Consider the following 12,639-nt stretch of genomic DNA (forward strand, 5'->3'; position numbering starts at 1 on the left):
GCTGGGAATGTGAAATGTAGCTGCCAGATCAGAAGCATCCAGCTTTTCTTTGTCCTGCTTTCTTCCTCATCGTTTCACTGCTGTGTACAGCCTCGTAGAAACAACTGTGGCTTCCTCCATGGCCAGTGGGTCCATTTGTGAAATGTCTGGATTGTTCAGTTTTGTGATTGAGAGGCTGGCATGCCATTTTCAGCGGGAAGGAGACAGGCCAGGAGTCACACTTCACAGGCCATGTCATTTATGAGCCATCTACTTTGGGGACTGACTGAAAACAAAGACAGTGAGATGGCACATGTTGGTTGAGAAGCCTGAGCACATGGATGCTCTGAGCTTCTGCTTGTTGGTGGGGCTGCTGACAGAGAAACAACCGGGAAGTCGAGTGTTGGGCCTCATGTTGGCAGGGCTCCATCTGACTATAGCTGGTTCCCTCTTGCAGGAGGAAGTTGTCCGAGGATGCATTGGTATAGTGCTGTGTGGTCAGCTCTGTGCCAAATGCTGTGCATGAGTGATCTCCCTTAATCCTGCTCCAGGGACTCCTTTAATCACAAGTTAAAATCTGGCAAAGTGGGAGAGACCCTGTCGAGCTCAGAGACCATAGCATTGAGCTCCCTGACAGTGTGGACATTTCCTGAAAAAATAGCAACCCAGGAGTTGTTCAGTGTTCTCCTGGGGCTAAGTCGGTGCTGGTCCTTGACACATCCCCCCCCACCAAGGCCACTCACTCCTCTGTTATCTGACCTGCTCAGCCCCTGCTGACAAGTGTGTGTCCCTGTTGCTTTAGGTTCTCAGTCCCCTAGAGTCTTTTTAAAGCCACAGTCTCTCAGATTTGCTTCCATCTCCAAGCATTTGCAAGTGTTACCTATTCAGCATTGATTCTGCAAAAACACGCCAGCCAGGAGAATCTGTCCAGATGCCTAGGAGGGTGTGGGCTGTCACCTCACTGCTTTTCCTGTGGAAATGACTTAAACTTCAGCAGGAGAGAGGTGAGCGGAGTGCTTATCAACACTTCCCCAAGTAGCATCTTGTGAAATCCAGACTTCCTGGGACATGTCCTGGTAGGCCAGTCCTCGTCGTGTTGTTGTCTTAGGTGGCTTGGCTATGGCCTGCAGGGCAGCCATTTGGGTGTGTGGTCTTCTAAGCCAGGGAAGCATACCTGAATTTGACTTGAACTTTGTTGCTACCTGGAGTGTAAGAATTCATGCCATGAATCCAGCTGCTCCCTACTCAGTGAGGTTGGCAGCCGACGCCTTCTGCTTCTCCTTAGGTACTTGTCCATGAGCACAGCGTCTTGCCTGAATGCTTGCTGTTAGTGTCTTACCGTGGGGAACAACACAGGGATCTCTGGTTTGCTAACAGAGCACCCAAGGCCAAGCAGGGCTTACTGTGCATTTTAGCTTGGACAGCCAGATCCAGAATTTGAACCCTGGAAGCCAGACTGTCCCACTCCTCCCCAACTTCCTATGGCTGGAGGCACATCCACCAAGATAGTTTCTGTGCATCTGTGCATGCCACCAGGGCTTGGTGCTTGAAGTCTTTAGGAAGCCATCATCGGGTCAAAGCAGAGCTACTTGACATTTTGAGATGGAGTGAAGCCTAACATTGAACTGAAATTATACAAATGAACCTCTTGCCAAAGCCCTGAGGCATGCATCACCCACATCATCGGTGCAGGGGCCCAAGGACTTGAACCATCCTCTGCTGCTTTCCTAGGCACTTAGGAATGCAGCTGGATTAGAAGTGGAGCAGCTGGGATTCCAACTGGTGCCCCCAAGGGATGCCAGAGTTACAGGTAGGAGATTAGCCATCCTCAGGAGCTTAGTTTTGACCTGGACAGATGTGAGCTTGAATCAAGATTTCTGGAGAAATTGGTCTTTAATTCATCTGACACAGAGCAACCCTGGTTGGGTGGTGGGAGGGATGGGGCTTATATCTGATGACCAGGTAGACATAAGACTGAAACCTTCATGATGTTGTGAGGGATCAGAAGGTACTTTTTGATCTTGCCCTCTTGTCTTTCCTGTCCAGGGACAAACATCTCAGGAAGACTCAAATTAGCTCACCTTAGCATGTGTTACCTTGGAAGTCAGAGACGTCCTTGTTGTCAGGGAACTGGTGAGGCTTAGAGATGCTGAGACTGAGACGAGGCTGGGGTGGAGGGCAGAAGCAGCGGCTGTTACAGTCCACAGCTGCCAGCCTGGTCCTAGGCCCAAACCTGGGTTGTCTGCTTACAAATTCCATGTTGTAGTAGTTTTCCTAAGCCATCCCATCTTACCATGGTGAAGGTCAGGGGATATTTTCAGAATGGACATATTCTTTTTGCCTTTATCGTGCTCTCTCTATATATTCATATCTTAAAAAAAAAAAAGATTTGTTTTTATCGGAAAGGCAGATTTATAGAGAGAAATGGAGGCCCCAAATGGCTGCAACAGCCAGAGCTGGGTTGATCCAAAGCCAAGAACCAGGAGCTTCTGCATGGGTGCAGAGATTCCAGGACTTGGGTCATCCTCTACTGCTTTCCCAGGCCATAGACAGAGAGCTGGATGGGAAGTGGAGCATCCGGGTCAGGAACTGGTACCCATATGGGATTCCTGCACTTGCAGTGGAGAATAAGCTTGTTGAGCCACTGTACCAGCCCTCGTATTTGCACTTTTAATCTCCCTAACAACACTGTGCTGATGTAAGGGTCCCCAGGGACACCGTTTTCACACATACAGGTGCCAAGGTCCTGCAGGTCCTGATCATCCAGTCCCAAGTTCAACCTGCAGACCCCTCCGTTTATACTGCTTATTTATTGTTGGGCATCCCCTCCCCTGGATGCAGGTGTCTGTGTTTGGAGATTGCTGCTTGTAGTTGGTACCTGAAGGGAACCCTTTCTGGCTGCATGTGAGAGCTGTTGGGAAGAAGAAGGGACTATTACAGGAGAATAGCATTTTTGTTGCTCATAAAACTTAATGTGTTTCATTTACTGTGTCTCCTTTGAAACCTGGACATCCTTTATTGAACCATAGTTCAAATATTCAGGAGGTCTCCCGTATTCCTTGCAAGGGAGTGTGATTAGAAAGGCACTCACGCTGGCCTCCCTGGGTTTTGGGAAGCCATTAGAGTGTGACAAAGAGCTGCATAATTTCAGAATTTACATTTTCATATGAAAGTCTGTGCTTTCTAGCACCCTGCAAACTAAACGTAGAAGTGATACTTCAGGGTGAAATATTTTCTGGAAGTGGAGTCAGAGTCATGGTGGGATCTGTCTCCCTGGCCCTAGCCGCCAGGTTCTCAGCAGCACCACATAGTGAGCTGCTCTGGGCCTGCCAGCTGCTCAGAAGTTAGCTCTTTCCCTAGCTTGTCAGGGTGGATCCCCACCTGCAGGAGTCAATCAGAAAAGGGCCAGGGAGTGGTGAGGCCTGGACTGAGCCTGTTGTCCCACCTCATGCTGGCTGCCCTATAGTCTCTGCTTCCTGCTACCCTCTGATACCCTCCCAGAAGTCCCAGAACCTGGCAGGACTGCTGGCCACACTGGGAACTGTTGGCCATCAGAATCTCCACAGGATAGAATGTTCCTTGAAGGCCAGCTACAGTCTGGCTGCTCTGGCACCAGGCACCCAGGGCAGTAACTAGTACACACTTGCTCAGGAAATGCTTGGTGAGTGAATGTAATGTAACTAAATGAGTGAGGGGTTTTAGAACCATGCAGGTAGGGTACTTGTGACAAGGGCTGTGATTCCCATCCAAGCACTTCTGTGCTTTGCTTTGGTGAAGACCAACCTTCTGTAGGCTCTATGTCCCTAGCTCTCGCCTGGGGTCCCAGCTGGAGTCAGAGCCAGACCAACATTGCCATCTGTCTTTCACAGCTCTACCCCCAACGCCAACACTGAGGCTTGGTGAGTGGTCAATGCCCTATGGGTGTGTGTGGACTGGATGAGTGTGAAAATTTTTAGGTGCTGTAAATGCATTCTCAGCAAGGGACATTGCTCTGCATACCTCTGGAGCTGCATGTGGATGAGCTCCCTCGGGGACCGGCCCAGTCCGGAGCTGGTGCTCTGTTCTTAGGGCCGCTAGTGCGATTGGCCTCTCCTACCCCCTTTGCTTCCTCCTCTTTTGTCGCATGCCCAGCAGGCTGGAGGAGGCTTATGTGATGGGGAGTAGAGGCCAGTGCTGGCCAGCTGTCCTCTGGAAGCCAGGCTGTCACAGTGGTGCTTGAAGTAGGAAAGGACACCCATGTCTTCACCAGCCTGCCTCAGCATGATGCTTGGTGCTTGCAGTGGGTTCTAGGGATGGCCGTCGTGTGGGGCTGGGTCAGCTGCAGGGAGAACGGAACTCACAGAAAAGGCCCTTCCCCTTCACTGGCTCTCCCGCCAGCCATGCAGCAAAAATACACCTGGAAGTATCTTGTGCTATTGGTTGCTTGTGGAGTTAGCCCGTATGTGCCCAGTACTTCCCTTCCCACTGTGGGTCCTTCATGCATTACACACAGTGTGGCTTTGGGTGTGAGCTGTCACACCCATCTCTGTGTGGCCTTCAGCATGTTTTTCCAGTCTGTGTACAGTTTCACAGGTCGCACAATGCACAGTATGGTGTGTCTGGATGGGGGGCAGGCAGAGCTGTGTGAACTATCCCTTGCTGAGCCCTCTTTATTAAACCCAGTCCCATGGCACTGTGCCCACTCAGAGGACATGTCATTTTCCTACTTGTCACAAGGCGCCTACATGCTACGCTTGGTAGCCTTGACATACTGCAAGTGTTCAGAAAATGTCAGCTGCTGGTATTCCTGATGAACCAGCCTGTAACATGGGAGGTAGACAAAACAACACTGGAGTCAGGCCCTGCAGGGTGTATCAGCTGTGTGGAGCTGTGTGTGGGAGAGCGTTGGTGCTGCCGACATAGGCTCACTCGGTCAGTGTCCACTCTTTCCTGTCTCCCACCCCTCTCCCCACCCAGCTGCTTCTGTGCCAGGTCAAGGACAGGCATGGAGAGCTTTTGGAGGGTGTTGCTGATTGAAGTCTGGGTGATACAGCTGTTGGCAGTGGACTCAGTACTAGAAGGGGCTGCTCAGTGCCCTGACACAGTGCCCTCAGCCCTCAGCCAGCCTAGCTCAGCCCACCCCACCCTACCCCACCCCAGGTATTATTTGGAGCAGGTTGCAGGAATCATTGGCTTCATAGAAGGGTCTTAAGCATGGAAGGGGCATTATCTATGTGGGACTGAAGAAGGACTGCAGGATTGGGGTAAGGGCAGAGTACAGCATGATCACTGGGTATTGCGGTGTTTTGGGGTGGGCTGCGGAACGAGGGCTTGGCCCTGAGAGGAGGAGAGGGGTCAGATGGACAAGAGATGAAGGACATGGTGTCCAAGATCAAGGGCTGCAGGTACTGCTCCTACAGCCTGGATGTGGGTTCTTCTTGCAGGACAGCTCTCCAAACAAGTACTTCCTCAATTCAGCTTTTTAAACCTCAGGGAAACACCATGAAATTAGCATTCTTTGTCCATCTCATTTTGTTTGTTTGTTTAGAGATGTCTTGGTCTTGTCAGACAGAGGGGTAGAGACAGAAACCGACAGAGTATCTTCTATCTACTGTTTCCCTCCTGAGAGCCTGTAACAGCCAGGGTTGGCCACGCTGGAGCCAGGAGCCAGGAACTTGCTCTACCCCAACACTTGCTTCTAATCTAATTCTATGGATAGGAAATGGAGGGCTCAGAGAAGTAAAACCAAGTGCCCAGAAACCACAGGTGGGTTTTCACCTGCCTGGCTGTGACCTTGATGGCCTAAACAGTTCTGTGGGTGGCCTCTCCTGGTCATGTTCTGGTGGGACAGGTGGGAGTTGATGGGAACCTGCCAGAAGCCTGTGTGGCTGCATCCAAGCCGCTCATGTTCTTGTCGGGGAGCAGCATGTCACAGTGGAGGCCTGGAGTTCACAGTGCATTTTTCATTCCTTCCTTGCTCATGTGTCTCAAGCAACCCTGAGCCACGTCAGCTGATTTTTTGATTCTGTCATCTGGGTGTTCTGCCTGTGCCCTGTGGGGCCTGGCAGGGAAGGTGGGAGTAAGGGGGAATACCTAGGTAGTTAACACCTGCTGCTCCTGGGTGCCTCTGTAGCCTCGGAGAGACCACGTGTCAGGAGGGACAAGGAGCAGCAGTCTGCCGGCTCAGTCCTGCCTCCCACCCCGCAGTTCTTGGGCTGCTGGTGCTGCAGGTTTATTCCCTGCCACCATTAAACCCTAATCCCAGCCAAGTGCTCTCAAGCCCAGGGTGCCCAAGCTCAGCATTCTCAGCACCGAGGCGCATGGTGTGTTGGTGAGGACAGCAGGCTCGTGTTACCAGGGTTACATCCAGACCTGCTCTTTTCTCTGGGGCTTCACAGGAAGGGATGAAATGCTGTCATCTCTATGACACGCCAGGGTGGGTCAGCCTCATGGGCTTCAGCTGAGTCTGCTACCCTCAGTGGCTTTCCTGAGTGGTACTCAGAAGGGTGGGTCCCAAGATACTGCACACTCCCTGAGTCAGCACCCAACAGAGCAGAATCAAAAGGTCAGCGGGGAGGAATAAAGGAACTGGGGAGACCAAAGAAAGGGAGGCAGGACCATGGGCTCTGGGGTCTTACAGACCCTCCTCCCTATATCCTCCTGACTTCAGAGACATTCACCCCTACCTCCTTGCTGAGCCTTGGTTTCTTACATCTGTACAAGGGGGCTGTGTCTGTACCTTCCAGTGGCGAAGCAGAGAGCTTTGGATGTTGAAGCAGGAGGCCAGGCATCCGAGCCGGCCCTGTGAGTGGGCAACTCTGTAACCTCCGGTGGGTTGGCACCTCCCCAGGCTGAGCTTTCCTCCACTCTCACATGGGCACGGCAGGAGGACTCTTCAAACGGTCTCTGGAAAATGGAATTAAAAGATAAAGGCAATCTTAATGTGAAGCTTCTTTGAAATCCCTTCATAATTTTTTTTTTCTGATTCATTTTCTGTGAGCTTTTTTGAACACCCTACATATTTCTCTTATCAGGTTCTTGGTCACTGGAAGGGCCACGAGATGCAAGGTGGTGGGTCTTCAGGGATAAGGTTCAGGTTTCACTGACCTCAAACCCCAGGCCCTTCCTCCCCCGGTGAACGGGCATGCGTGGGTGACTTTGAAAGGCCCAACCGTGCCAGGCCCAGAGTGATAGCAGCTGTCATCTGTGAGGGACAGGCTGGGATCTGTCCCGAGGTGGAAGTGGACATGGTTTCTGTTAACATTTCCTCATCTTCTTGGTTTTCAAGGCTGAATCGGCACCCTCGGAGAAAATAGTGCCTAGAAGGAGAGCAGATGAGTGGGTCCGGATGTGTGGCCTAGGTTCTAGCCTGCTTGTTTTTTCAGCTCTCATTGTGAATATTATCCATGGTGCCCGCATTTTGGCCTTCCTTGTTCATTGCTATTGCTGATTGTTGTCTTTCATAATTATTAATGCAAGGCATTGCTTTAGATACAGGATATGTGTTATAGATAAGAACTTCTCAAACTGAAGAGCTGATTTGGGAGAAAAAAACACCTCATTACTTACTGCAGATAGATACTTTCGTAAAATACAAAACAAAACAAAACAAAACAAAAGAACCAAAAAACTCCAAAAACCCCCAGAAGCCTCAAACACCCCTTTGAAGATGGGATGTTTTAATGTTTTATGCATTTATGGGAAATTGTTGTAGTTTGCAGACTCCCATTGCAAAACAAAACAAAAGCAAAAGCAAATGGCACAGTCCTGCTCTGCTCTGCTGTGGAAGTGATGGTGGCATTTACTTGATGCTCCGGCTCCATGCAGACCACGAGCTGGGACCCAGCAGCGGTGGCAACAGCTGGGAGGCTGTGAACCCCCTGCTTCCTGCCTGATGACTGCATCCCAGCCCAGAGCCCACTCGCAGATGGTTTCTGTGGTTTCCATGGGGAGGAGCCACACAGGCAGTAGTTAAACAATGCTGCATTTGTTTATCATAGGCCAAAAGAAGATCAACTTAAACTTTCCTTACATAAAAAGGAGTTGGGCAATAGGAGAATATTAATTTTAGATCTGTACAAAGGAGCAAGCTGGTAATAAGGCTCAGTGACATGTTCTCCCTTGGTTAATTGCATGGTTCTTGCTGTATCTTTTGTACCATTTTCGCTTAGTACATCATAGTGATTTGAAAGACGTGGTACCTCTGGGCTGGAGGGAGTGTCTTTGAGTGGGAATTCACGGAGCAAGTTAATGGTAGTGAGGAGCCCGGGACATTTCTCATTGAGTGCACAATGGCTCCCTTTTATTTCAGATGAATTGCAGTTTTTTTACACATCTAAGTGGCTTTTCTCACTGATAAAGAAAGAAGGTACATTTCTAGGAAGTTCTGTATGAGAAAATGTAGTAAGAATGGGAAGAAATCACAGCCCTGACTAGTGGGAAGGTCTTGGTGTGTTTCCTTCCATGGCCTTTTCCTTTATAAACTCAGCACAGTGAAACAGGAAGGCTCCCTCCTGCTCCTGCCGAGGCAGGGTTCTGGGTCCTGCCCCTGAACTCCCTCAAAGCTGCTGCCTGCATCCCTTCCTTATCCCAATAGTGGCTACTGTAGCGCACATGAAGTTGCCATTGTGAATGACCCGACAGTATTATGCAGTTCACATAGTGTGGGCAGTGCTTAGGTCAAGTCAATTGGGAGGGGTAGAGCAACAGGGCCAGATGCGAGTCTGCTTGACCAAACATTTTGGGGACTTCTCTAGAGGATGCTTAAAATGTTCAAGTAAAAAGGCCCTTGAATAGGTTTGTGGGACAGTGAGATTAACGGATAATGCTGGCGTTGTGATGCTACCTCTTGTAATGCTGGCATCTCATATTGGATGCTGGTTTGAGTTCCTGATGCTCTCCACTAGTGTACCTGGGAAGGCAGCAGATGATGGCCCAAGTGTTTGGGCCCCTGCCACCCACATGGGGACCTGGATGGAGTTCTGGACTTTCGGCTTTGGACTGGTTCAGCTGTGGCCATTGTAGCCATTTGGGCAGTGAACCAACAGATTGAAAAGATTTCTGCTTCTCTCTCTCTCTGCCTTTCAAAGTAAATACATAAATTTTAAAAGAAGTTATAATTTTCCTGTGATATGCATTTTCCACAGACTTTTTGAAGTACCCTTGTAAATTGTACCTGAATTGTGTAGTGATTACAACCTACCTACCTTGTTGGCCACTTCCATTTTAACTGTTTGAGGTCATCCAAGCATATTGAATAGTTCAATCTGGAAGACTTGAATGGCTCACAGGAGCCATAAATGGGTTATTCTTGGGCACAGTGGGGTGATGAGATCATAGCTAAAAGTCAAGGCCTGTGATTGTCCCTTTGTTGTATGTCTGACTTTGAGCTTTCTCCCCAGACCCTGTTCTCTTTCTGTAAGGCGGGAATAACACCTATCTAGAATGAGCCAGGGCACTGAAGTTCAGAGTATCGCATGGGCAGGACTCACCTGACATAGGGACCCAGAGGTAGTTCTGCCCTGCCGTCTTGTCTGTCACCGTCACCATCACTGTCACCACCCTGCATAAGGCTCTGGTTGTGCTTCCTGGTTTTCAGAAGCAAGGCTGTTGGGAAAACAAGTGGATAGAGCTACTCTCAATGTGCCATTTGCAGGGAGGCTCTTGATAGGCACAGTGCAAACTAGACCAGGAAGCCTTTGCTGGACAGTTATTTTATAATTGGTAGTAAAAGCCTGGGTCCAAAGATGATCTGATTCTGTCAGAGCCTGGCCATAAACTGAGTATCTTTGACTCCAGAGTGTTAAAACCAAGCAAGTCAAGGTATGTTTTGCTTTCGAGTGGATTTGAATGGCTCAAAGGAGAGCAGTGTCATGGTCGTCAGCCCTGACCATCTGGTGATGCCTTGCTGGCATGTGGCATGGCTGCAGAGTCCAGAGGATGTAGGATGACAAGTGATGGGAGCAGGCCTGTCCCTAAGCCTCATGATGTGTGTTTGTGTGTTGCAGGTAGCAGAGATGCACGGTGAGCTGATTGAGTTCAACGAACGCTTGCACAGGGCCCTGGTGGCCAAGGAAGCCCTTGTGTCCCAGATGAGGCAGGAGCTCATCGATCTCCGGGGGCCGGTGAGTACTCCCTTCCAGCAAGTCTTGGTCTTGTCATTCTGCCCTTCCCCCGGGCTCGGCTGCCCACGACCTCACTGTTTTGTTTGTCCGTGGCTGGCATTGTCATGTGTAGATACTAAAAGAATCTGCACCTTGTGTGTCCATGGCCCAGAGCTTATTTATGCTGACCATGCTTACTTTTGCTTTGTCATGGGTGGTAAGGGGTAAAGCGTTGCAGAGTTTGTTGAAGTATCATCTTGTGCTCTTCCCTCTACCAACAGTCTATTTTCTGGCTTTGTCGTTCATTCTTTGCAGAATGGAATTCCAGGCTATCTCTAATGCTTTCTGTAAGATGTGTGCTCTAAGAAGCTGAAGTTGTCTCCAGCATCTGGCTGTTGACAGTCATGATGCCATGAGTGTCTAACACTGTCTTTTTGTGCACAATGTAGCAGCTTCTCTATTTGCAAACTTATTTTACTATGTAAAATGTAAAGTGCCCAAAGGCAGACAGATGAGTATAATGTCATCTTCTGTTCATTGCCAGGTTCAGCTGTTATTGATAGTGTCTGATCTAGTTTCAAGTTACCTACACATATTCCCTCCTTATGTATTATGCAAATAAACTATTGAAGATTCTTTGACATACTGTTGTATATCTCTAAAAAGAAACCATATAACTGTGATATCATTATCATCCCTGACCATTACCAGTAACTCCTTTATACCATCAACTAGCAGTCATTGTTCAAATCTCTAGTGTCTTGTCAGTTTTTAATAGTTTATAGGACTTTTCTTTTTTGTTCAGGATCCATGTGAAGTGCACACATTGTAAATATGGATATATTTCTTACATTTCTTTATGTGTTTAAAATGGTGGTGAAGTCCACCTGACATGAAGTTGACCATTTTAACCATTTAAGGAATACAGTTTAGTGACATCAAGAGTGTTCATGGATTGTGCAACCATCTCCACTGCCCATCTCCAGAACCTGTTCCTTTTCCCCAGCTGAGGCTCTGTCCCCAATGAGCACAAGCTCTGTTTTGGCTCATCCATATAATATGCAGGCCTGACCCTGCCCAGCTTCTGAGAGAGGATGGAACGGGCTGGGCAGGCTGGCATGGCCTTGGACCTGAGCTCCCCACTCTGTCATCCCACCAGGCTTGGCAGCCATCACTCATTCTACTGTATGAACTGGGCTGCCTGCTAAGGTTCTTTCACCTTCGAGTTTCCTTTGCATCTTTTGGATTTCTTATAGTTCATTTCCTGAAGATGCTGCCTTAAAGACCTCCTCTTGAATTTTTCTGATTGTTTCTCTGTAGTATAATCTGACACACTTCTCCATTTTCTGACTTTAAATTGGCAGCTTTGATTGATAATCATTGTTGCTGTTGGAGTTTCCCATTAGGAGGTACCTGATGTCTGCTGTCCCTGTCCGTAATATAGTAGTGTCTGTTGTTACACACATGCTGCTTACATACAGTACCTAGGTGTGAACTCACCTTCTTTTAGGGTGTGGTGTAGAGGAACAGGACCTGTTTGCTATGCCTCTGTCAGGATGCAGGTGTTTCTGTCCAGCCTTTCCCATTCCCACCCAGCCCATTCTTTTTGGGCTGAAATGGTTTGAATTTGTATTTTGCTCACAATGAGGGAGACAGGCCCTCTTGTTATCTGTGTTTTGCCCATCTTGGTTCCCACTTGGGTGACCTGTTTCCTGTCACCTTTGCCCCTTCCTCCGATAGGTGGTGTTTGTCCTCCAGATTGACTTGTAACCATTGTTTTTCAGTTACGTGTGTGTAAATCCTCCAGATTATCACTCACTTTTAATAAAAGTGGGAATTTTCAGGTAAAGCAGAGAGAATTATATCACAAACTCCCCTTTACACACAGCACTCAGCCTTAGTAATGATAACATTCATTCGTGCTCTGCTTAGTCCCTTCCCATCTCATGTGGTTTAAATCACGGTCTCTCATCCATACATAAATGTTACAATAGTTGTTACTGAAGGATAGTCACACTATCATCATCCCACCTAAAAAAATTAACAATGATTTCTTAGCATCATATTCCTAATCAGTATTGAATATTCTCCAGTAATCACATGTTTAATGCATTTGCCCTAATCCAGGTTGTCACGAAGTCTGTGTTGTGTGTTCCAGTGGGTGCTATGTCTCCAAAGCCTCTTTTATCTGTGCGTTCCCTTTCCTGCTTGCTCGGTTGCTTGTTCTTGCTCTTGACCTTTCTTGTTGCTGCTGTTGGAGAAATATGGCCTTGTGAGCTGTGGGTTTGCCCGTGCTGTTGCTGCATGGTGATGTTTGTCCTGTTTTTCTGTTCTTGCCTTTCCTATTTGTCTTTGGTTGTAGAAGTTTGGTGAGTTTCTGTTTTGAATTTCGGCTGTGACTACCCCAGGGGTAGGTGTGTTACTTCGGGAGGCTCACCAGCAACTGTTCAGGATTCTGCTGCTGGAGGAGTCAGTGTCCCCTGGGCTCTGAAGTCCGCAGGGCTGTGCTGAGCCGGGTGAAGACACCTTGCCTTGTTGTCTTGTAGGATGTTGCCTTGAACTTGCCTTGTAGGATGTT

At 48.6% G+C, this 12,639-nt stretch overlaps 1 protein-coding gene across 2 annotated transcripts in view; it reads left to right on the top strand.

Annotated features, from left to right (window-relative positions):
• SNX29 (sorting nexin 29) overlaps positions 1 to 12,639 on the top strand; it is a 294,688-nt gene that overhangs the window by 185,146 nt on the left and 96,903 nt on the right. For both annotated transcript variants that reach the window (XM_058680249.1, XM_058680250.1), the window contains one exon: positions 9,966 to 10,082. In XM_058680249.1, the coding sequence (XP_058536232.1) occupies positions 9,966 to 10,082 (117 nt within the window). The remainder of the gene's footprint in view (positions 1 to 9,965; positions 10,083 to 12,639) is intronic.

Source organism: Ochotona princeps, chromosome 24 (assembly GCF_030435755.1).
Source record: "Ochotona princeps isolate mOchPri1 chromosome 24, mOchPri1.hap1, whole genome shotgun sequence".
In the NCBI taxonomy this organism is placed as follows: domain Eukaryota; kingdom Metazoa; phylum Chordata; class Mammalia; order Lagomorpha; family Ochotonidae; genus Ochotona; species Ochotona princeps.